Consider the following 26217-nt stretch of genomic DNA (forward strand, 5'->3'; position numbering starts at 1 on the left):
GATGACAAGCCTCTCCCAGTCACACAATTTCTTAATTCCTCATTCTTAAACATGAACAGAAATCCAAGGGTCACCAGATGGTTGGTTCAAATTACATGAATGAAAAAGCTAAACAAATAGAAAAATTGACTCCAGAGGAAACAAAGGTAATTCAGGGAACAGACTTCAAAAAAATCTGTAAATAATATCCTCAGAAAAATGTGAGATGATATCATGTCCTTAAAACAAGAACAGAGTGTATTTCAAAAAGGAAAAAATACAAGAGAAAGGTCTTGGAAATGAATAACATGATTGTTGAGATAGATATTTAACAGAGCACAGAAATAAAGGTTTCAGAACATAGAAATATAGGAAATCTCCCAGAAAGTAAAATAAAACCAATACACAAAGACACACACAAAAAATAAGATGCCAACACACACACACACACACACACACACACAATCAGAGAGAAAAAGAAAAGACGTAGAAGACCGGTCAAGGAGGTCCAAGCTCCTATCTTCTGAGTATCTGAAAAAAAGGGCCAAAAATATGGAAGGGAAGAAATTATGAAAGGAAGAATTTAAGAAAAAGATCTAATGCTGAATGACATTCAATGCCAATGAGTGACATTGCAATTTAAATGGCCCACTAAGTGCCTGGTAAATAAATCGATTCATATATTTGTACCTAGATATAACATCAACGTTCACAATACTAAGACTGAAGAAGAACCCAAATGCTTCAAAGGAGACTAAAACAGAATATCCATCAAAAGTCAAGAGTCAGAATGGCAATAACCAAAGTAAATCCCAGAAGACAGTGGGACAAAGACCTCACAATTCTAGGGGAAAAAGATTATCAACGTTTGTGTATCCAATAAAACTATCATTTGAACATGAGGCTAAAGCGAAGGCTTTTTCAGGCAAGTAAGGGCTGAAATGATTTCAGTCAAAACCTTTCTTATGAATTCACTTTCATATATACTTTTGGAAATGGAGGGATCAAACTGAGGAAGAAGTAAGACCTAGGAATTACTATGGCCAATCTAGGAGAGAGTCAAGGGACCCTAGAGATTCCTTGAGCAAATCGACTGGAGCAGGAAGCCAGGAGTCCCGGAAAAGACACCCCCAGGAAAATGGGAACTTAATGGAATACTTAAGTTATTAGAAGTTTTGAAATAACTGGGAATATGATAATTAGTGGAAGAAACGAAAAAGAAAGTTAATGAGAAATTCCAGGAAAACAAAAAGCTGCACCCAAAGAGGGACTTTAATTATAGCATCTACTCTATGTAGATCAGTATGAACACTATTTACCTGGTCATGACAATATGATTGTTGCTTACTGGTTTTCAGCTGCTGGGCGTAACCAATAGGTAGTACAAGGGAGACTAAATTATGGTTTCAGAACAAAACGTAACCGTTATGAATCTTCAAAATGCAAAACTCAAAGTCAGATGAATAGGATTAAGAGAAAGGAAAAAGAGGAAGCCAGCTGGAAGACAAAGTAGGGATGCCAAGAGGAAGCCAAGAATATTGTTTATAGCAGATGGAAGAAAAACAGTGTTTTTTTTTAAAAATGTTATTTATTTATGAGAGAAAGAGCACATGCAAGCAAGTGCAGGTAGAGGAGCAGGGGGAGAGGGACAAGCAGACAGTGCTGAGCTTGGAGCCAGATGTGGGGCTCAATCCCAGGACCCTGGGATCATGACCTGAGCCGAAGGGAGATGCTTAACTGATTGAGCCACCCAGGCGCCTCTAGCCAGTTATTTTATAGACCATCTCTATTTGTGTTTGTCTAGTGTCTTCTCATTATTGTAATGAAGTTGTAAGTGTTTGGCAAGAAAGTCACAAGTGTGCCTGGTATCAAGGCTGCAGGCTACCAACCTGACTTCTTCTCACTGGTGAGGTCAACCTTGGTCACTTGGTTAAGGTGCTGTCTGCAGGTTTCTCCACAGCAAAGTTACAATTTTTCTTGGTAATTAATATCACAGGGGAGATACTCTGAGGACACGCAAATATTTGCATAGTCATTCTTTTATTGAGCTGCCTAGTATTCCATTTTATAGGTGAACTATAGCTTAATCAGTCCCCTATGAATGAACATTTTTTTTCTTTTTCAAATTCGCATCGCTCTTTAAACTTTTGCCCATTTTAGCATCCATCAATGGGTCTTTGCCGAATCACGAAGTCCAAGTTCTCTCATTTCTTTCATATTAATTGGAATTCTCCTGTAAGGAAGACGCTTCCATCCATGTATTTTATTCAATTACTTATATCAGTACAGATGCGTGGAATTTATTTCATTCTACGGGTTATAATTCAATACTATCATTTTCTCGCTCAACTTGTTCCAGCTTCCACCAAAGGAGGTACCTTCACGTTGGCTCCTGTGCCTTATCAGTTTTTGAGCAACTTATTTCTGTAAGTACAGCTCATCTTTAATTTTCTCTGCCCTGGCTTTGGGTTCAACTATTTCTCCAAGGAGCCCTGTCTCCTTTTATGGGAGAGTAATGGCTCTATCTATCTTTACATACATCACAAAACACAGTTTATCACAATTCCTCCAAACTCGAAACAATAAGGTAGAGCGTCTTCCAGCCTTCCTCTTTTCTTTTTGGTAACTTCCTTCTCAGACCTTGAGAAATGTGACTTTCAACATCTACAATGTATTTACTTATTTGTTGACCTTCAACATCTACAATGTATTTACTTATTTGCTCAATGCTGGTATGTATCTCCAGCAGGTCTCCAGTAGCTAATCTGTGCCACAGTCAGAAACACATATAGGAACGAGAGTACACTATTTATACACAGTGTCTTTAAACTTATAGTTTCCAATCAAAATACTGTTTTTGCCAAGGTCATTTTTGTTAGGTCATTTTTCTTCCTTGCTCACTTTCATGTAGTTACATTGTTCATTTTCAGTTCGGTTAGGTTCATATTTTACTGTTTGGTGCCACATTGGGTTCTCGCATATCCTGGTTCATTTTAAAGTTTTTTGTTTGTTTGTTTTTAGATTTTATTATTTGAGAGAGAGAATGAGAAGGTGGGGTGGGACAGAGGGAAAGGCAGAAGCAGACTTCCTGCTGACCAGGGAACCCGATGCGGGGCTCGATCCTACGACCATGACCTGAGGCAAAGGCAGAGGCTTAACTGACTGAGCCACCCAGGCGCCCCCATCCTGGCTGAGTTTAAATGTTTAATTTCCTGTGGTATATGAAACATTAGTATGGTTCTGAGCCAGAGCTTCATAAAAAGGTTTATTCAGAGAATGTTGTTCCCTCCTCATCCCCACTCCTCCATTCTCATTCCTCCCTTCTCTCAAGCCCTTTCGCAGCACCCCCTCCCTGGAACCATATGTCTTACGGCAGCCATTTTGTAAGTGCCACAAACTGAGTGGTTTAAAATGACAGAAACATATCATCTCACAGTTCTGGAGGCTAGAAGTTCCAAGTCAAAGGGTCTGCGGTCCCGTAATCCATCTGAATCCTTCCTGGCCACTTCTTAGCTTCTGGTGGTTTGTCAGCAATCTTTTTGCTCCTCGGCTGGTAGATCACCCTTACCACAGCCATCACCCTTGCATGGTGTTCTCCCTTTCTGTCTCTCTCCTCACGGGGCCATCTTCCTTATAAGGATGCTAGTCATCACATTGGATTGAAGGCCCACCCTACCTTGATATGACCACATCTCAACAAATTATATTCGCAAGGACCCTGTTTCCAAATAAGGTCACATTCTGATGTACTGGAGATTAGGACTTCAGCACAGCTTTCCAGGATTGTGGGGAAAGAGGATAGGACCGCGGTTCAACCCACAACAGTAGCCTGTCTCTTTAGTTTCTGGTTTATTTTTCCTGTACTTTTTTTGTACAAAGGAAAAAATTACATATATTTTTCTTATATCCCTTCTTTTCTACATTTAGGCCAGCATACTATAGATGCTCTTTTGCACGTCACTCAACAGTATATCCTGGAAATCACTCCATATCACTTTTATGGAGATCTTCCTTCTTGTAGAGAGTTGCTTAGTATTCCATTTTGTAGACAAACTGTAGCTTATTCAATCAGTCCCCTATGAGTGAGCATTTTTTTTCTTTTTCAAGTTTTTATTTAAATTCTTGTTAACATTCAGTATAATATTGGTTTCAGGAGAATTCAGAGATTTATCACTCACATACAACACCCAGTGCTCATCACAGGTGTCTTCTTTACTACCATCACCATCCAGTCCATCCCCCGCCCCCCCCCCGCCACCTCCCTCCATCAACCCTCAGTTTGTTCTCTATACTTAAGAGCCTCTTATGGTTTGCTTCCCTCTTTTTTCCCCCCTTCCCCTATGATTGTCTGTTTTGTTTCTTAAATTCCACATAAGAGTGAAATCATATGGTATTTGTTTTTCCTCTGACTTATTTCAATCAGCACAAGACTCGAGTTCCATCCACATCCCTTGCAAATGGTAAGATTTCATTCTCCTTGTTGGGTGAGGAATAGCCCAGTCCCTGGTGCATGAGCATTTAGGTCTGTAGTTTCCAGCAATACTGGGTAACCAGCAAAACTGGGTACCCAGCAATGGGTAACCTTGTGCACCTCTATTTTCACATTGTTGGAAGTACGCCTGCAGGATAGTTTCCTAGGCGTGGTATTGCTGGGTCACATTGCGTAGGCACGTCTGGTACGTATTGCCTAATTCTCTACAGTTTGCATTCCAACCAGCACCATGTGGGAGTGCCTGTCTTCCCACAGCCCACACAGTGTACCCTCATACTTGGTTGTTTTTACCAACGTCTAGGTAAGAAGTGGCTTCTCAGCGTTAACTTGCATTTCTCTCATTGAGTGACTCTTAACTTTTTTCCCATAGAGCTGAAAAAAAAACCTTTCTCCATTGTTCAATTGTCCTTTGTCCCTTATTTGGCATTTCTATTGAGATAGAATTCATACACCAGAGAAGTCACGCCTTTCAAGTATACAATTCAATGGTTTTAACAGATCCACAAAATTCTGCCTCCATCAACACAATCTCACTTGAGGACATTTTCATCACCCCCAAAACAAACCTTCTATCTATTCCCTATTCTTCTCCACCCCAGGCATCCACTACCCCTTTCTGACCCTAAGGTTTTTACCTAATTTTGACATTTCATATAAAAGGAATCACAGTATGCTGGTTTTTTGTGACTGCCTTCTTTCACTTAGGCTGTTTTCAGGGTTCATTGTTGTAGAATGTATCAATGTTAATTTTTTATTGAATATTTCATTATATAAAGAAACCATTTGGTTTCCACCTTTTTTTTGGGGGGGGGGGGACTATGATGAATAGCACCGTTTATTAAAATATCCATCTTTGCCCTAAGATTTGAAATGCCTTTTAAAGATTTTATTTATTATTTATATTATTTATTTGAGAGAGAGACAGCATAAGCAGGATGTGGGGGTGAGGCAGAGGGAGAAGCAGACTCCTTGCCAAGTAGGGACCCTGACTAGGGACTCAATCCCAGGACCCTGAGATCATGACCCAAGCCAAAGGCAGACACCTGAGCCGCCCAGGCACCCCTGAGATGCCACCTTTATAATGTCTACTAAATTTCCATATGTACTTGGGTGTGTTTGGGGACTTCCTTTTCTATTTCCCTGGTCTATTGGTCTTGGTGGCACTGCCACACTTTTGTTGTTGTTGTTTTAAGAGAGATTTTGAGTAATCTCTAAACCCAACCGGGGACTCAAACTCACAATCCCAAGATCAAGAGCCACAGCTTCTACTGACTTTAAATTACAGAGGATTTATAGTATATTCTATTGCCGGGTAGGGCTAGTCATCCCTTGTGCTTTTTCAAGTGTTTTTTGGCTATTTTTGCCATTCTATTTTCCCATACGAACTTTATTCAATATCAACTTGCCTAAAAAGGCTTTTTGATACGGCATTCAATTTTTAAGTTAACTTAGGAAAAAGGACATCTTTATAATGTTGAGTCATCCTGTACAAGAACGGGAGGTATCTTTCCATTTGTTCAAGAATGCTTTTATGTTTGTCAGGAGTGTCAAACTTTATTTTAAAATTGCTTTTCAATTACTTGAGGGGCTGTACTGGATCCTTAGGAATATGAGGACATGCAAAACTGAGACGGCACACGCCACATTCTATGCAGAAAAAAGACCAGTGTCTTAAGTGCTAATACGTCTCACATAGAAAGCGATGTTTTAAAACCCTGTAGCCTGATTGACCAAGGCCTTGGATGAAATTTTATCAATGTCAGCTATAGAGGGATGCTTTGGGCAGGCAGGAAATACCAGATATACAGGATTATTTTCTTTCTTGGATCTTCCTCTCAGGGCTCTGTGGGGAGCCAGATTTGTCCCACCTAAACCATAAAATTTCTTGAGAAAGAGAAAGAGTGTCTCTCTTGAAGAGGGGTGAGGGGAAGGCTGATATAACCAATGGAGTCAATGACCTGAGACACAGAATTTCAGAACAGCGTGGAGGAGGAAAAAGAGGAAATTTGGTAGCCAGGACAGTGAAGCCCTTGTAATGACAGAACCAGGCATTGGACATAGACCCGAAAGTTCACACATATATACCCCCACCTTCTTACTCTCAACACAGAGCACCTAGAATGACAGAAAACAACTGATCAAGACCTAAAGAACAAGATCTGAGGGCACAGCCACCCTTGCTGGGAGATCTTAGGAAGCCTCTCTCCTTCCTCCCTACCCACTGCCCCTCCCCCCATAGTAAAGCCCAAACACCTGGAGATGTTAGATTTCTAATCAGTTGTAATATTCAACTATTTAGAACATTTTATCCATTGCTGATAGTTGTTATTTTAAGAATATTATTTACTACTGGTACCAGTTTGAAAGCCTAAGAAGGGGATATTAAAAAATGCAAATCTGGTTCGTTCTTCTCGCCCCTTAGCCTCTGGCACAGGGACAGAGGGCCTGCATCTCCTTTATCTACACCTGTTCTGTCTGGAAGAGAGGAAGGTACTGGACCCGTGACTGATACTCTCGATACTGGGGGGGAGGAGGTACCTGCAAAACTCACCTGGAGGTCAGGCGTAGTGAGATTCAGGGGAGCTAGCTCATCAGGCCTGAAATTATATCAAGCCTGGGTCAGGGGACCACCCAAAGAGGCTGACCTCACTTCTAGATCCAAGTCTGCTCCTAATTTACTCTGTGACCAAAGGCAAACCCTTGCTGTGTTTTGTTTTACCTTTTTGATCCATCAACTGAGAATCGTGACACCTGCTCTACCTACTCTCCTGACATTGAATAAAGTCAGACAATAAACAAGAAATACAATAAAGAGAATTAAAAGTGCCATCTGAATGGAAGGGGCTCTCTAAAGTGGTTCAGTGAACTCTGGGTTCCAACAATTTCTAGTGTCCTAATTAGGAAGAGAGGGAACAATTAGATAACTTTCAAACATTTGTCAAGGATTAAAAAATATCCTCTCAGGGGCTAAGTCGCTGTGTTGACCACAGTCGTATGTATGTTAGATCATTTTAAAAGGGCTGAAAAAGATCTGCGTCCCACCAGTTGAAGAGACTTCCAAGCCCCTGTAACCCAGCAAACAGCCTTGGGAATGGGGCCATCCCCACAGTGCTGGCAAGAGAGGCCGAGAAGATGAAGAAAGAGGTTGAGTCAGAGGGAAAAAGTTATTGTCACTCTGGAAAAGATTCTGTAGACTCACAGAAGAGTCGTGCCTGTTATATTTAAGTAGGGAACCAGTATAATTAAAGAAAACCTCACATTTATGTCTGTCCCTCTTGGTGTACACATGTTTGTTCTCTGAGTTCATGCCCATGAATAATAAATGCTTTCTGAGGAACTCAGTACTTGGAAGTGTTTTGCAGCACAGAGATCTGTGAAATACGTCTACACCAAAGTCTCAAGTGAAATCTCAGGCAGATGAAATAACTGAGTGGCCCACACTGGGCTAACACCACCACCACCACGGCCTAGGAGCTCTGCCCCCGCTGTTTCTATGGGTCTGAGATTGATTTCAGGTAAACTGCCCCGGAGAAATGGATGAGACTGGGGATAAGGGTCTTTTAGGACCACAAGGTCTCATTTCAGGGCGCTTTTCCAAACTAGGGGAGGTGTCCCTTTTCCCCACCTCTGTCAGCGTTGGGACAGGTCTGGTTTCAGTCACTTATGTGCTACTATGCATTCATTTGGGGTCAGGAATCGTTCGTCCTTTGGGTTGTCGTTTCAGTCTTCTAAGTAGGGAAGTGGAAGGTCTTACTTGGTATTAAGATCATTTCAGACATCAGCAAATGGGTGTGGGGGGACATGTCTGATGGCCCTTGAGCCTCACCACGCCTGCCGGGGAGGCGGGTCCCAGAGGAAACCCGATGTAGCCGCTCACCTACTTGAGGGTCATCTGGGGTCCATGGGTAGGGGGGGCTTTCATGCCTCCCTCTAGAGCTTGCTGCCTTACCCGCTCCCCCTCCCGGAGTGGCCAAGGCTTCGTCCAAGTAGCTCTTGCGACAACCCGGGCTCCGGGCTCCGCTCCTCTCCCGGTTGGGCCGCCTGCCCCCTTCACCCTCCCTGTGCTCTGCGAGGCTCCTTGGCTCACCCTCCACTTCCCCTCCCCCAAGATTTCCCCCAGGTTCTCGGAACCTGTTCTCACCTCCCTCCTCAGGGCCCGACCTACGGCCTGTTTAAGTTTCTCCACCCACTCACGCTTCCTCGTGCATTTCTAGAGTTTTCCTCAGTGGCGCAGTTAATCCGCAGGGGCCAGGCTGGAGGGCCACCGCTCTAGCCTGCCAGCACCTGGATGTTACCCTGCAGCAGACCCGGCAGGGGGAGGCACCGGCAGGGTCTCAGGTGGGAGCCAGCAAGCTGAGATCTGGCCTGGCCCAGGGAAAACTGGGAGTGGGAGCCCCAATCATCGACAAACAAGAGGCTGCAGGTGTGCACGCTCGTGCGCAAGGGAGGGGGTCGGGCACGCATCAGCCCCCAGGGGAGAAAGCTGTTGGCAATATTTACGGGTCCTGCAATACCTAACAGAGAAGGAAGAAAGATCTAAAAGCTGGGTTTGGGCTACAAAAACACTACCGATTATACTGTTTATAGTCTTCCCCCAATCATCCAAATGGAATTATTTATTCTATTAATTACAAAGTATAATAGAGTTATCGGAAGCAGCATTTGGTAATGTGGATCCGTTTTCCCGGCTTGCCTTACACGTAATATGGTCTCTTCACAGGCTCACAATTTTTTGGCTGTTGACCTCCAAATCTCTACCCACCTTCAGACCCACAGCCGAGGACTAAGGGCCCCCTGTGATACCACCATGTGCAAAGTTCATGGGTCTCCTGAGTCTGTTCCTGGAGCAGGAGACCCACCCAGTTGCCTCCACCTGGACATCCGAGTAGGTGCAGCCTAGACTCCGGTCTACCCTTCTTGTCCCTCCCTGCACAACAACAGGGGACAATTCTACCTCCCACTGCCCGCCATACCCACGTCTCCACCCTGGGTTCAGATTCTGTAGTCTCTCTCCTGTGTCACGGAATGTTCTCTCAACCAGCACCTGCCCCTACGTCTTGCTACCCCTATGTAGGTAGAACAAGCTCTCTTACGTTTATGCCGAATCCTACGCTACTGGCCTGTTGAATAGCGTCCCTATCGATGACTGGATAAAATTGGGATTCCTTAGCCTTTTACAATCAAGCCCCTATTTCTCCAGTCCAATATAATCTCTGCTATTTTACTCATTGGGAGTAACTCATAATTATCTCTGGTGAGTCTCTTGTTTTACTTCACTCTTTCTGTTTCATGGGCCACACGCACTGCTGAAAATTAGAGGGTTGGTTCCAGTTCAAAGCTTTCGGCTGGACGGAGCTCTCAGCCAGAAGTTCTCCATCTGTAGCCTATTAGCCCTCCTGGTCGCATTTTGTTATTTCTCCTTGCACCAGAAAAAACAAACAGATGTCTCTCCCACAGTCTCTGCCTCCCCTGCAATGTCAGAGGAGTTCTTTCCCAGGTGACCCCCCGTAACCCCGTGGAGTTCCCTTGTCTGCAGTGGCCTGACCCTCCCAGTTGTCTAATCTTATTGCCACCCCCAACTTTCTGGCTGTTTCTTCCTGATAAACCACTCTCTTCTCCGTCCTGGTCTTGGTGAGGCTCTTCTAAGATCGCAGATGTAGGGCTTCACCGTGGGTGCTGGTTTCCCATGATTCCTGTATATTTGCTTCTGCCTCCAGCTTCCGTGGCCTTCACTATGGGGCACCACTGAGGATAACGTCAGCACTAGAAAGCAGTCTCCGAGTGTGATGTGGGGATTTAGTCTCCTGCCCCAAAGTCCCCATCAGATTTCTCCCAAGTCATCCCTGGCAAAGTGGAAACAGTACACTCACAGTGTGAACATAGTTCCCCTTTCAACCAGACCACCACCCTCAAGCTCCTAACTATGAAATCGGGAATGGACACAGAGCAACTGTCTAGAATGTTGCTTTGTTTTCAGCCTTTAGCTCTCTTGGAGGAACTTCTTCCAAGGCTCTGGAGTTGCCTGGAGAAAACGAGCTCATTTAGCACCTTACCGGGTGAGCTACTTCAAGCTGCTTCTCAATTCCCTTACGTTGTGTGGAAGCATGACCTAGGCCCATTGCTTCCAGTGCTGTTCAGTAGAGAAGCAGCAGCCACATACAGCTATTTGAAATGTGGCCAGACTAAATGGAGATCTGCTGTTATGCACATGTTATGCATACTGCATTCCAAAGACTTAGCCCCCCAAAATGAAAAATATTTCACCAGCAATTTTATATTGCTTGCGTGCTGAAATGATAATATTCTCTCTCTCTCTTTTTCTCTCTCTAGATAGGGTTAAATAAAATATATTACTACAATCAAACTCACTTATCTCTTTTTACTTTTTAAAATGTGCTACTAGAAAATTTAAATTACACATCACCTGCATTATGTTTCTACTGGATAGCGCAGATGAGACCTTGGCTCCGGGTGAGCTCTTAAACGTCTTAAATATACTTTCCAAAGGCTTGTAGTATGTGATGCATGTTCCCTTTTTCCTGTCCAGACAATGCTTAAATTGGCAATTTGAGGTCTTCATGATAAATCTCAAATTCCAATTCGTGTTGTTCCCGGATGGCAAGGGGGCAGGTATATAAATGGAGTCCTGGGGACAACCACAGATTTCCAGAGTCCCAGCAGTAACTGAGTTCATAGAGCTTTCTTTCTCTGCTCCTCACATTTTTTTTTTTTTAAGAAGTAGACAAGAATAAAACATTATGAATTCCTCCTAGCTTAAAAAATCACACATCAACACGCCTTCACAAGCATTATGCCATTACGATAAACAGCAATCCTATGAAAGCAAACCCAGTTGGTTGCTACACATTCATCCCTGAGAACTTGGACATGTCTTTGGAGGGTCAAACATAAGCTAGTTCGCTGTCATCGAGTCTGGAAGAATATTTATGCTACACTTGGGCTAAGGCCCAGTAACTGAGTATTCACAAAGTCATTCATCTGGGCTGTGTTTTCAAGTCTAGCGTCAATGAAAATCCCATTTGTTTAAACTGAGATTATCCCTAGTTTACTGTGCTCATCACCTCTCCTTAGTTTGAGAGAATAAGCCCGAGTTTCTCATTTATAAAATATGCATGTTAAAGAAAAACAACTCTCAGGAAGGCACGGGGTTTGCCTTCGTAATCATTGGTTATTTTTCGGAGGAGAATGTAAATTGGAATTGCGCAGACTCACGGCTATCTTCCCAAGAGGAAAAAACTGTGCTCCAGAGGTGGGTGACCGCACAGGATCTTTTGGTTACCACGGAGTCTGCAGACGCCCCTGCCCTTCTCTCCAGAGACCAAAAGCCCCCCTGTGATCAGCAGCTCTGGACTATGAACACCTTTCTTCCCTTCTCAGCTCCGTGCTCATTTGTACCTACCTCACCATCCTGAACATGATTTTACTGGGAATACCAGCCCTTCAAACAAATCAACTATGAATTTTTATTTCTCTTATATAATAAGGAGGCTCCTCAGGATGAGCTGAATCTAATTTCAGGCCAATCCAACCCTGATGCCACTGAAAATAAAGGAAACCAGTGTCTCACCTGAGAACACTGATTTGTGAATTTCCAGCTGCCAAAGTTGAATCTTCCCAGTGGACACTGGCATCCGTTTATCTATCTGGTACTTCATCAGTCGTGAATGGGAAACTAAACTGTGCCCTGTAAAATCAGATATATTTCAGTGTTTTTCAAGCTGTATCTCCATAAGCTTTGGCTATTCTTTACCTTGTATGGGAGGCAGCATTTCCAGTAATATCCTCCAAGTGTTTGGTGTCCAGTCCCTGCAATGGGAATGGCAGATCTCACACTCCCTGACGGTGCTATGCTCATGGCATAGTCCGTTTCAAAAGGGGGAGATTATTCAGGTGGGCTTCATTCCTTCAAGGGAGCCTTGAAAAGTAGAGAACTTTCTCTACCCGGTGGCAGAAAGGGACATCAGGGGGACCCCAAGCATGAGGATTCCACACACCATTCACTGCTGGCTTAAAGATGGAGGTGGCATCTAGAAGTTAAGAGTGGTCCCTAGCTGACAGCCAGTGAGAAAATGGGGATCTTAAACCCATAGCCACAAGGAAATGGATACTGGAAACAACCTGAGGGATCATGGAAACATATAGGGACCCCGCTGGGTGGTACCTTGATTTTGGCCTTGGAGGAGCCTAAGCAGAGAGCCCCTGCTGAGCCGATGGGGACTTCCTGACCTATTGGGTTGAGATAATGAATGGGTGTTGATTTTAGGTGCTAAGTGTGTGGTCATCTGTTACGCCACATGGCAATTTGCTGGATCCCATAGCTTTCCTGATTTTGTTGTGGTTCATAATCCATGGAACTGACAAGCTGTGTGGCCTCAGGTGAATTGCTTGTCCTTCTTGAGCCTATAAAACCTGCCTCACAGAGTTTTTATGAAGATTCAGTGGGATCCACGTCAAGTGTTTACCGCAGCCCCCCATGCTCAGCAGGATCTCAATCAAGCTCGGTCTCTGCAGTGTATTTATGTAGTCCCCCATGTCCCCCTCCATACAGAGCTTCCTGCATATTGTCCCACAAGTCCAGGGACACTGTCGGTGCTCAGAACATGGGGCCTGGGTTGTATACAGAAACCGTATTCATCAAGTATTTGTTTTCGGAAATGCACGTATTAAAAAAATGTACACAAGATAGGTTGTCCTCAAGCTGCCCAGAAATCTGTAGGAGGGAACGATGCAAACATAGCACTATTCATGCTAGCGTTAAGTCCAACGTTGGGGCCTCAGCACCTTTCCCTGGTCTGAAAGGACAGACTCTCAGGTGCACACAGGGTGGCGGTGGGGGAGGCAGGGGGTGGGGTCGGGGGGACAGTGGTGAAGGATGCCAGGAGCCCAGGTGCAGAAGAGGCTGCAGCCAGCAGGGGCTGGAGAGCCAGGGGGCTAGTTTGGGGGAGCACAGGGTGGGCTGGGAGGGAAGGTGGAGCTCTTACACTGAGCTGAGAACAGCCTGCATTTCATGCCAGCCGGCTGGGCTTCAGGCTTCTGGTCCCGGGGAGCTCTCAGATGTCCTTCAGCAGAGCAACCTGATCAGATTTACATCCTGGAAACGAAGCAGTGGTGTGGGATGGAGGGCCCACACAGGATGGTTGGCAGATGAAGAGTTTGGAAGAAACAAACAGGCAGCTAATTTAATGTTAATCTTTAACTTTCAAGAAAAATACACACCAGTCTACTCGAGCCCTTTTATTTGTAGTGAGGCCCTGAGATTCAAACATTCAGTTGAATGTCCTTTATAAGAGCAATGTGTCCAGGGGCGCCTGGGTGGCTCAGTGGGTTAAAACCTCTGCCTTCAGCTCAGGTCATGATCTCAGGGTCCTGGGATCAAGCTCCACATCTCGCTCTCTGCTCAGCAGGGAGCCTGCTTCCCCCTTTCTCTGCCTGCCTCTGCCTACTTGTGATCTCTGTCAAATAAATAAATAAAATCTTAAAAAAAGAGGAATGCATCTGTCCCTGATGGCCTGCAAAGCAAGGGCTTCCTAGTCAGGGAGGTGTGGTGTGGGCTCATTTCTGCGGAGCTGGTTTGCCCCGAAGGGGCAGAAGTGGAGAGGTAAGTGGGCTGACTCCCAAGGATTAAAAACTGTGGTCTGGATTTTTAACATAAACAGGGGGCTGGAACCTTCCTGGGGCTGGCTTGAATTAGTTTGGGATTCCCTTCTAACTGTGAAACTTCCAGGTGCCTAGAGGAAGGAGGAAAAGATACTTACTTCTGAATTAGTACTTGGAACTCCTTTTTTAGTAGAAGCAAGTTTATGAATAATGATTTGGCTACAAGCTGGCCTCTTGATGGAGCAATAGCCAGTCTGAAATCCAGTCCATTTGTAACTTTGTTATTATATTATCTTCTGGATCTTTCACTAACAACCAGATGTTCGGAATATGACCTGTTTGTAAAGCAGAGATTATCTGGGATTATGGCTTAATAATCATGGCGATGCATTAGATACAAATTCAAGATGGTCTTGAGACTTCCATACATGGCTGCAAAGGACTGGATCAGAAGATATCACCCAGAATACAGGCCTAGAAACATTTCTATTTAAAAATGAGTCGGCATGGGGGTCCTGGGTGTCACAATCAGTTAAGCAACTGACACTGGGCTTTAGCTCAAGTCATGATCTCAGGGTTCTGAGATTGAGCCCTGCATCTGGCTCCTCTCAGTCTCTTTCCCTCTCTCACTACCCCCCACCCTGCCTCCATGCTCTCTCTACAATAAATAAATCTTTAAAAAGAGAGAACCTTTAAGAAACAAAAATAAAAACGAATCCGTTTTTGTTTTTATTAGAATAGAACTTTATTTGTGGTACCAAGATTTTTGAAAATGACTTTATACTTTAAAGTATGCAATAAATTTGATACATTAATCTTGATATATATATTCACCATATGAGAAGATTTGTAACAATGTCAAATGACTTATAATCAAAACAAATTGTGTTTAACTTGATAATTATGTGGAACAATTTCAGTATTATAAATAAAAAAATGAAAACAAATATTTAAATTTGGGTTAGGATGCATTGCATTTGTTTTACAATTTCATGTCTATGTTACAGTTTGTTTGATTATAGAGAAAATATAGGCTAAAATTATGTGCTTATAATTTCTAGAAAAATAAAACATCCTTGCTATATGAAAATGACCCGATTTACTCTCCAGCTGTCAAGTGCATTTAAGACACTTTTTTATCTGGGATGAGAGGCTGTGTGGCTTGATACAGGCTCCATCCAGACCACCAGCCCACACTTGGAGACGAAGGGGATGACGGTCCGTGGCTGGGAGCTGGGGGGAGTGTCTGGTTTCATTAACACCTTGTTCTGAGTCACAGGATCATCCAAGTGAGTATCAGTCAGCTGAAAAAGCTTTATTTTGCCTTGAGCTCTGATCTGCTCTGCTATTTCACAGAAATGACACTTAAACAATTACGTGGTTACGATCCTGTCCGAACAAAAACAGTTTTCACATTAAGTTCTCTATAATGAGGACATTTCAAAATGCATTGGCCCATATTAATATTACTTTGCTGATGTGGAGAAGATGAATTCTGATAGTATCTATAAACACACACACACACACACATATTCAATATCAGAGATGTTCCTATTTTTTTGCCTATTAGCAGACAATTTATTTTTAAACAAAGAGATTCTCTTTAGGAGTGTAGCTAGTGTGCATACCTGATTTGACAAAATCTGATGGACAGCCAAAGCATCTTCTGATTGTTATCATACTTTACAAAGCGTGTCTCTGGAACTTATAACAAGCTTCCCTGACAACGAGGGTGGGCATGATTGTTCTCGTTTGACAGGTGAAAGAACAGGCGCCCAGAGAGGTTAAGGAAGTTGCTTCAGTTTCAACAGTTGGTAAGTGATAAAACTAGTACTGTATCTTGTGGCCATGCCTGAATGCTGGTTAACACAGGTGAAGGTAAAACACAAGGTACACTTATCTGTCAATTACTTTCCCTCGGCTGTGCTGGAGATGTGGTGTTTGGAAAGTGGTTCTGCTGCTGTCCCACTTGAGATCTTTAGCAGGTGTCTATAGGCACCCATGGTGTTACACCCACAAACTTAAACCAATAGCCAGAAGCACTTTTTACAACTCTCCGAGTATACACATGTATATAAGAAGATTGATAACATATATTTACAATAATTCCTAAACCGCCAAGACATCGTATTGAGAAACAGTTTTAACTTTTTGCAAGAGCATTTTCTATGTTATCATTCTAATATATGCATGAAACATATAAATACAAGTCTTGGCACACTTTATCTGTGCATGTGCATGGGACACCTTTTCTTTTGCCTCTTTCTGCTTACCCCTACTTTCGATTGTTTACAAATTAATTTACAGGACCGTAAGTTCCTTGAGGTGAGAACTGAGCTAGATTTCTTTGAAGCTGACAGCTCTTACCCCAGGGCCTCGTGCAGGGATACACAGACAGCAGGCATCCAGCACACATTTGCTGAATGCCTGCATGTGATTTTTATGTATTTCAATTTGGTTCAAGTAGGATTCTACTTGTAGCATTCTTCTAAAGAGTTTTGGATTTATAGTAAAACATCGTGTTCATAGTAAACAGTATTTTCAAAAAGCATAAGAAATATGGTAATAACTTTAATACAAATTACACATTATAACTACTCTTTGGTTATTTTTAACAAATTATTTGTTGGTTTTTTTTTACTAGATACTAAAAATAGAAAAATGCAACTACAGAAATTAGCTTAATCTGTAAACATAATAAACCCTGTAAACATATATTTACTACATAATTGTGCAAGTGTAAAGAATGACTAGTAAAGGCAAGTACTATACATTTAACTTAGTTCCTCAAGGCATATATAGAAATACTGCTCTGCAGAGCTTTAGTGTAATGTCCGAAGAAGGAATTCTTTTACCTTAAACAGGAAGGAGAGAGGACTATGCCAGTGAACCAAAAGGATATACAGGCAAGAGGAAGACATTAATACTTTTCACACTTTGTGAATCTGAATTCGCTTCACATGTCTTATAAACCACCTCGTTTACTAAAGCTACATATTAACAAAAGCCAAATGCTTTTACAAATGAAGAAGTAAACAACTTTTTTTTGTTTGTTTTTGCAAGTGAGTCAGTGGACTACAAAGATAGGGAACACACTTTCCAAGTTTTTTTCCCCAAAAATCTTGGCAGTAAGGTGCAATAGGCAGGTCTACAAAATAATAAATAGCTGTAGGCAGCAAGAAATACATTGTAGTTTAATCAATATCAAAGTATTCTTCTCCAAATTTCAGTTTTCCTTCTCAAAAACCAACATTTCACACATGACACTTTATGTATTGTGACACTTGTCACAAATATTTCACAGTTACAATTTCAGTAGTTTAAGAAAGAACTGCCTGGCAAATACTTAAAAGAGGTAAATATCACGGACAAAACTCACTATTTCAGGCACATGGGACTTAAATCCTAGAGTGGGAACTCTAAAGATGGAAAGAAACAGCCGTGTAAATGCAACATATTGTTTAAGTGAATGAAATAACGGGAAGGTTGTCATACTGTTTCTTCCAATGCTTTTATGTGATTTTTTCCCCACTATCTGGGAAGAAACAAAGGCCAAGTTTTAGTAGTGCCCTGGAAAATTTTAAGTCAAGATTTTGCTTATCCAAAAGTGGCAGTGAAACACTCTAGATTGTTATTTGGAATCTAATCGACGCCATCAAAGCCCTGAGTGTTCTCAATTGCCATCTGAAGTTTATCCCATAATTCTTCAAATGATTCATAGGGCGGCAAGTCCAAGCGGTTAAAGCTGAAAGAACAGAGAGAACCTGGTTATGACAGACACTGACAAAGCAAGTGGCATGGTGGCCAACAGGACCACTGCTATTCCTGATGTGCTCTGCCTACAACTCTTGAAGGCATTATATCACCAGCGGAGAAGGCAGGCAACAGCACTGGGCTCTACGCATGGGCTCATCCCATGACTTCTCGGTGGGATCCCCTCACTCCCACCTTGACTTCCAAATGCCTGGGGTCCGCTGTTATCTTAACCTTCAAGAGGGAATGTTCTAGCTTCTCTTGGGATGGCCCCTTCATGTGATGGAGGGCAACACATGGTCAACAGTTGAGATGAGCCAGGTTCAGCTACCTGGATTTTGAGTCCAGGCCTGCCAGCAAAGACACACCTGCTCCTGCATTGCTGTTTCTGCCTCCTCTCCCCCAACTCCTCCATCACTGTCACTGACACAACACAGAGCAGGCTAGACTTTCTGTACCTAGACTCTGTTACAGGAGTTTCACTCTCTGAAAACTTGTTCTCTAAGGGTCGAAAAAGCTGCTTACCATGTGTGGGCTCTTGGCAGCTTTTCCGGGGTACCCCACTGTTCAACTGTAAATGACTGTGGTCCATTTGAGCCTGTAAGGAAGAAAAGTTCCTTCCATTTACTCTTTATAGAAGTCCCTAGAATTTCACAACTCATTTTTTCGAATGTAGAACTCAATGTAGATCTCAAACGTATAGTGAACCAATCTAGTTGCTTTAAACTCAAAAGAAATGAAGGCTGTCCTGTCCTTGATGGCTTCATTGTCCAGCCCCAAGAGGGAAGGTTCCTCTCCATCGGCTGATCTGTGGCCACCCTCTCACTCCGCCGGTGGGCTTCTGCTGTTTCCTAGCCCTGTGTTTCCCTGTGACCACTTCCTTCATAGGTACACAGAGAAAACGAGGAATTTTTCTTTCTTCAGTCCCACTGAGAATAGCCTTAATTTTTTTTTCTGATTATCTAATCTCACTGCAAGAAAATTAAAGCAACAGAGAAAAATATACTGAAGGGTATAAAAATCACCTCACAGTCCATTATTAAAGCTGAGTAAACATTCTATTGTGAATCGTCTTGTGCATGGGCATATATACGGAATTTTATGCGTAGGTGATCAGGTTATCCACGCTACATTTTTCTTTTATTACAGACACTTTCAGAAGCTGTTTTTCCCTTTGGAGTTTTCACTTACCTCTTCCTTGCTCCAATTCTCAACATTCTCTAACCACCCCGGTAATTGGTGCTGACAACCTGATGTAGAACCTTCCATACTTTTCCCCAAGTCTTATAATCATATCTGATTATGTGTGGGAGTGTAATTGCCAGAAGCAGCACTAAATATCCTGGATATTCTCAATATCACAGTTTTCTCAAAAAGCACTGCTTTTCACACATCACACATCATGATTATGCTCACAGTTAAAATTTCAGTATTTTTGCCATTGTTTCCCGTATATGGGATTATATGTTTCCTCGCCTCTTGATTCACTCACCTACATGATCCACTATGAAAACTTCCTTTAAGTTAACGGATACAAACCTTACACCTTTTTATTGGCTAGATAATACAGTATTATAATATTAACATTTTGAAACAACTTTGTTTTGAAAATGCGTAAGAATTTGAAGTATATTCTAATACTGCCATCTCTGGCTCTGTGTGTGAGATATTTCCCCCAAATTTCAAATGATTCATGCAGTCAGTGGATGGCTGTAGGCCCGGACTGCTTAGAAGGATGTGGAGCTGGACATGGAAAGGGCTTTCTGGCCTGCCTTGAACATTCCCTACTGTAACTGGCTAAAATATAGAAGAAGCGAAAGGAAGGGAAGTCATGGAAAACCACTGAAAAGATAAATGCAAAGAAATACAATTAATCAAGAAGGGGTGTATGGGTCAGGGCAGAGCTCCTGTCTTGTTCTTCTCACTGTGCGTGGGGACTCTAGGTGGGAGGTGGCAACTGCTTGACATATTTTGCATATTTTGCAAAATATGCATGAAGCTTAAGAAGACCAGGTTTGCCAAGGAGACCGACAAGGCTAGCGATCCCACCAGACAGCAACAGCTTTCTCCGTGCATGAAAAATTCAGCTCAGCAGCTACTGAGGCAACAGTTGTTCCTGACTCCAACTTGCATGAGGCGTCAACCTGAGCTGTGCCTTCCCTGAAAGATTTGTTCTTTGTAGTAGCTTGAAAAGCAAGTAGATGTCATTCCAGTACAAGATATTAACTGATTTGAGTGGATCTACATCAGAAACTGAAGGTTTTTTTTTTTCTTTCTTCTTCTTCTTCTTTTTTTTTTTTTTTTTTTTTTTTTTTTTTTTTTTTTACAAAACACACCTCTCTAGTGCTATGAGATATATCCACTGGAAAACAGTTTGCTAGGATATGCCCAATTTCACTTTATAGAAAACTGCATTAATAGTAACTATTCTGAATATTGAAAGAATCTATCTTGTCACCAGTCTCGAATAACACACACACACACACACACACACACACGCACTCATATATATGTACAGAGTCCATGATCAAATAAGTTTTGGACCCTCCCCCTTTTTTTCCATAGAAAAGGTTCTGAATAAGTCTCAAAGAAATCTACTCAATTTTGTTTAGTCTGATATTTGTCCTAAACGTATTCTACCATGGAACTCTTTGTTTTCTGTTGTACACTTAACTAACATTCTGTGGGATGTTGCCTGTTGCCCTAAATCATCATCCTACTAACAGTGCTTTTTCCGTGATGGGATATGTAGTGGGAATTACATTTAAAATTCAAGAATGGAAAGTAACTCAAGCCATTTCATGTATTTTCCTCCGGTAGCCAATTACAAGATGTACATATATTCTGGCCTACTTCCACGTATCTAATTCAATCATTTTAAAATGTCAGTTTTTTTTTTTTTACTAAGCTTGGTGTTTGTTTAAATGATAGAAGCTTGACAACTAATCATCAATGGAAAAGACAAGTGGCATCACTCCATTTTTTTAATGATGGTTGAAAACCTTACCATATAGTTCAGCAAATCCATTCATGGGCACTCGAGAGGTACCAGTGACAAACTGAAGTAATCTTATTCTTTTTTCTGAATCCATCATTAGAACGGCCTGAGTAAGAGAAAAACAGCATTAAGGAATATCACTGGGGGAAAAAAATAATAGAACTATCCTGAAAAATATGATATCAGAATTTAGTTTGAGTTTTCATGATCAGTTACTACATGTACATGTGTCTGTGAGTTAAATTTGTGTTCGTGGGTGGCTTACAAAGTTCCTGAAAACCTCATTTCTGAGGCTATATGGGAACTCTCTAGAATGAGATCATAGCCTAATAAAGGGACCAAAATATCTTCCTAGATATGACTCATGGCTTTTTAAAAATTATATTTACTGATATTATTGAGTGACATACACATTTCTTGATTAGATGGAAAGTCACATTTAAGGAGCCGTGCAGGAGTCCCAGGGAACACACCACAGGTTACTACAAGTTCTTTTCAACAGTTTCAACATTGGTAAGGGGCTGAGCGCCCACTGTGGCTGTTCCCACCATTTGCTACTTTCTGAACAGTAACTTATCTATAAATACATATGGAGGTTGGAGCCATACCCAGAAGGTAAACATATATATATAATCTCTATGCAGTGCACTAGTTTTAAGTATGATCGAATCTGTTGAAAAGGGATTTACAGACATAGAAGCTTTTAATTACCTTCCAAAACCACTGTATGACTTGGTGATTCACACTATAGCCGTTCTTATACTTCGTGTGTTCTCTCCAGTCATTCACATCGACATCTCCCAATCCACACATAAGAAGCTACACAGTAAGAAATGTCAAACTGTAGACAAGAAAAATTATGGGCACAAAAATCCCGTTTGAAAACAAGAGTATTTCTTACCTCTAGTTCATTTTCATCGAAAATTTTGATGAGATCCTGTGGTATTAGTTCAAAAAATCCCTAGTGGAAAGAATGTATTTAAAAACCCAATTAGCAGCGGCTCTCAACAGCCCTATACGTTAGCTTCTGGGTGGCTGCTGGAGAAATCCCACATGAACATAGATTCCTACCACCACAGTCTTGGGTTCTTAGGTCAACCGAGAGTTCAATATCGGCAAGACCGTATGTGTCCATAATCTGTTCTCTCCCACTGATTTCCAAGTCAGCCATTTTGAAACCTCTCTACATTTCCCCAGCCATTTCCCCCTCCTCTGTGTCATCTCTTCTTTACAGCAGGTAACTTTTACTTGAGAGAGAAACAGAGGAGGTGATGGAATTCCCTCAACCTTCTGCATGCCCAAGTACCAGTTGGCTGTGACGTCCATTATGGTCTCCTGTCCATGGCAGTGGGGACAAGGGCCATTTTCTCTCTGTGCTTCATCTGCTTCCCCAAGGGGCTCATCTCGCTGAACCTCCTTCTCTTTCCTAGCTTACTCTTTCTACATTTACATTTGTTTAAACCTATTTACCTTAAAAACAAAACAAAAAAGCAAACCTGTCTTTCTTCTCTTCACTGCTATTCTTACTCCTGACCAAACCCCACCTACTGGCCTGTCTCTGCCTCCATCCTCCACCATCTGCCCTCTGTGCCCTTGCTGCCTTCAAGCGGTCCTGGAAAAAGGCAAAGAGAGCTTTGCAGTGAACTCTGATCAACACTGTCTAGTTCTGTATCCCATCTGTCTTCTCCGCACTATGAGATGGCTGAAAACACGGCCGTTCTTGAAACTTCATCTGCTGCCGATGGTTTCTCTCTCATGTCTCTGTCTGCATTGGCTGATTTCCTTTGACGTCTTCTTTTCTACCGTCTGCTCCTTCCATGTTGGTGCTCCCCCATCTTCACAGTGGTCATCTACTTTCCCGTCCTTACCACTCTTTCCAATTTCCCTTCTTACCGAGTCCACGTCTCCAGTACACATAGGCAGATGATCCCCAAATCCATGCTGCCCCCCCCGCCCCGGTCTCTAGCCCTTAAAGCACCCCGAGCTACAACTCTCCCTGCTGAATCCATTCAGATACACACAGCTGTCTTCCCACCGCCACCACCACCACCACCACCTTCGTTCCTGCCCTGCCCTTTCCTCACCTGGATCTCTGTAGCTTCCTCCGGCCTAGCCCAGCTGCTAGTCTTGTGCACCACTAACTCACTATACACCATTTCCAGGATGATCTGACTAAAATGTAAACTGAGTCCTCGTATATTATTGTCACCTTCTTTCCCCTCACTGGACGTCCGCAAAAACCTCTAATTCCATTTTGTTTCCAGTTTAGTACACAGGTCCTTCTTAATCTGGTCCTGCTCACCCTTCAGCTCAGTTTGACCTCCAGCACTTCGAACTGCACTGCCTGCTTCCGTGTAGCCGGCCAGTCCCTCCAGGCCTTCCCTGGCCCTTCCTGTACCTCTCCTTGCCCGGGTTTCCATTTCTCCTCTGTGCTTACCACGCACTGCATGCCTGCCTCTGTCCATGTCACTCTTTGGATTTTCTGCTCCCTAGAGCAGGACTCATGTCTTTCTGCCTTGCATAGCACCAGATCTATAGCAAGTGCTCAATACCGAAGAAATGAAAAAGTACGTGATAAATATTGAACAGAAGATTTTAGAAGAAATGAGTGAACTGGCCATAGCCTAAATGTCCACCAACGGGGGAAGTTTAAAGAACTTATGAGTTTGTATTATGAATAAAATGCAGCCACATGGAAGGACAGTTATGCAACTTGACGTGTAAAGTTCTCTAATAAATATTCGATAAGAAATGAAACCAAGTCACAAACCAGCATGTATAGTGTGATCCCATGTGGGAAAATAAATGGCCTGTTCCACTCTCCCTATGGCACTGGGGACCCTTGTTCACCTGAGGTTACTTAAGATGGAGGAGACATGACTGGGAAAAGCTGAGGAGCAGGGGCCGGTGGGAAGGGGGAGCATCAACATTAACGGTATGGGCCACATGGATGACTGAGTTTTAACAGCGAACACTTATTCACTTAAATATTTTTTTATTATAAAAATATAGGGATGCCTGGGTGGCTTAGTAGGTTGTGTCCGACTTTGGCTCAGGTCTTGATCCCAGGGTCCTGGGATTGAGCCCCACATCAGGCTCCCTGCTCAGTGGGGAGCCTGCTTCTCCTTCTGCCTCCTGCTCTCCCTGCTTGTGCTCTCTCTTCATCTCTCTCTCTGTGACAAATAAACGAATTTTTTAAAATATATAATTAAAAGCTGTTTTAAAAAGTAAGTCATTTATTAATTCTCAGATATGATGAACCCCAATACTTGAAACTTATGACTTGTACTTTGAAATGACAGAAGAATGAACAAAAGTAAATGAATACCTCTTTAAAAGCAGCCATTTGCTTCTGGATTCGGTTTACAAATCGCCACTGAATTACAAGACTAAAAAGAGACAAAATATTCATCTTTTTCACATGAGTGAAGAAAAAAATTAAGGTCTATTTATTCCAGTTGGAAACAAAAAATAAAGACTAGGTAAGGCCCAGGCAAAAAGTGAATATAAGTGGGTAATATGGCATTGTTATAGAAAGAGAAAAAAGAACATTAAGACTCTGGCTATGAAGAAAGAGAAAGGAGGTACACAGAGTCTTCCCAGAAAGAATGACAAAATTATTTCCAGTGAAGTATATACGAAATGTAATAAAATACTTACTAACAAAATACTTACTAAATATATTCCTTTTTGTTCTTATTGGTGACAACTATTTCTGATCCACCAATTTTCAACTCATGTTGATGTGTCTAAAATTAAGCATGATATCTTGATATGTTATTTTAGTGAAAAAAAATATATGTATTATAGTTACACCAGAAACCCAGTGTTTTAAATTAAATCCATTCACAAGCTAAGAAAATTTAAAATATTAGTTTTACTAAAATAAACATGGAATGAGTCAAATGTCAAGGGAAGCAGAAATTCTTGCTGAGACAGCTTTTGTTACTGGAAAATAAATCTAAAAATAGAGCACAGAAATGTGTCAAGGATATGCATTATTTAACTTCTAAACTTAAGTTGGAACGTTTGTTTCACAATTTACGTACATTTTAATTAATCAAAGTTTACAAACCTGTCCAAAAAGCTCTTCATCTATGACAAACCTGAGGTCCAATTCTGTTGGATCATTTTCAAGAATCCATCTCAGAGAATTGTAATACTCACTATCCTAGATGAGGAAATGGCATATTTAAAATCTGTACACAAAAAAGACACCTGAACCTGCAAAGAAAATATGCTAGAGTCTGAACACTTGGACCAAAGATGAAAAGTAATAGGACATCTTTTCTTATATACACACAAGCATTATAAAAAGAGCGGGATGACTAGTAAATGTGAGTAAAAGTGCATAAATCAGTGGAGTGGGACTTGCCCAACAATTTGGAAACCTAGCTCTGTGTAGAGGCAGTGGAGGTATACAGATTTTGCATCCAGTTGAAGGGTCAACTAAAGTAGTTTCCAGATGAATCTTAACTCCCACGGATGCCCAGGAGCACCTAGAGCGTTTCTTGTACGGGCTGCTAAGACTGGGTATAAAATGTTCAAGTAGCTATAAGCAGGTGGTTATTTATACCTGGCCCAAGTTAAAGAAAAATCTCAAATTATATACAGAACCTCCATTAACCAACTCAAATAACTGTGAAATCTTATGATTCATAAGGAATTATACTGTCCACCTTGATAATGTCACAAGGAAGGAATAAAGAATGTCCTTGGTCCCCAGGAAGAGAGCTTGGAATCCATGTGTACATACAACACATGAGGCTTTTCAGTTCACACAGCAAAGCCATAGTCCAGGATTTAATTCTTAGGTTTCCGTTTCTTTGTAGTGGCCAAACCACAAGGCCTCACTTTTGGACGGTCATTTTGAAAACATATGCCATTCATCATAAAAGATCACAATCCAAATGTTGATAGCACATTGAAGTAATTAGGGAGAAGTTTACTGATATCTGTAATATTCTTTGAAGTGCATAAAAAAAAAAAAAGATGGATTGATGGACACATGGGTGAGCTGATGGATAGGTAGGTAATAATAAAGTAAGTACAGAAAGAAACCCGGGTATGGAATCTTGGTGGTGGATACACATATATCCACTGTAAAATTTTCAAAATTTTATGATGTTAGAAAATTTTCGTATTTGAATGTTGGGGGAAATATCCATTTGTATTTTGGAACATTATCATTTGTTCATTTTTTCATCATCAAATTCTAACTTTAAAATATCCAGTTGCTTCTTAAATTGTGCTTTCTCTACATTGCGAGTGAAAAAGACATACCACTGATTCCATATCATGAAGTGTTATTGGTTTGTGTAGCATCATCTTGTAAAATGGGCGGATGAAAAAACCTTTCAAAAAATCAAACATATTG

At 41.9% G+C, this 26217-nt stretch overlaps 1 protein-coding gene across 5 annotated transcripts in view; it reads right to left on the minus strand.

Moving 5' to 3' along the window:
* Nucleotides 1-17258: 17258 nt before the first annotated feature.
* The window catches only part of NEDD4 (NEDD4 E3 ubiquitin protein ligase), a 122468-nt gene continuing 113509 nt past the window's right edge, over nucleotides 17259-26217 (minus strand). For all 5 annotated transcript variants that reach the window (XM_059180572.1, XM_059180574.1, XM_059180576.1 and 2 more), the window contains 9 exons: nucleotides 26124-26194; nucleotides 24916-25011; nucleotides 24516-24589; nucleotides 24169-24229; nucleotides 21742-21801; nucleotides 21552-21659; nucleotides 20850-20946; nucleotides 18368-18440; nucleotides 17259-17834 (listed from right to left, as the gene is read on the minus strand). In XM_059180572.1, coding sequence (XP_059036555.1) covers nucleotides 17732-17834; nucleotides 18368-18440; nucleotides 20850-20946; nucleotides 21552-21659; nucleotides 21742-21801; nucleotides 24169-24229; nucleotides 24516-24589; nucleotides 24916-25011; nucleotides 26124-26194 — 743 coding nt within the window. In that variant the 3' untranslated portion in view covers nucleotides 17259-17731. The remainder of the gene's footprint in view (nucleotides 17835-18367; nucleotides 18441-20849; nucleotides 20947-21551; nucleotides 21660-21741; nucleotides 21802-24168; nucleotides 24230-24515; nucleotides 24590-24915; nucleotides 25012-26123; nucleotides 26195-26217) is intronic.

This window comes from Mustela lutreola, chromosome 7 (assembly GCF_030435805.1).
Source record: "Mustela lutreola isolate mMusLut2 chromosome 7, mMusLut2.pri, whole genome shotgun sequence".
NCBI lineage: Eukaryota > Metazoa > Chordata > Mammalia > Carnivora > Mustelidae > Mustela > Mustela lutreola.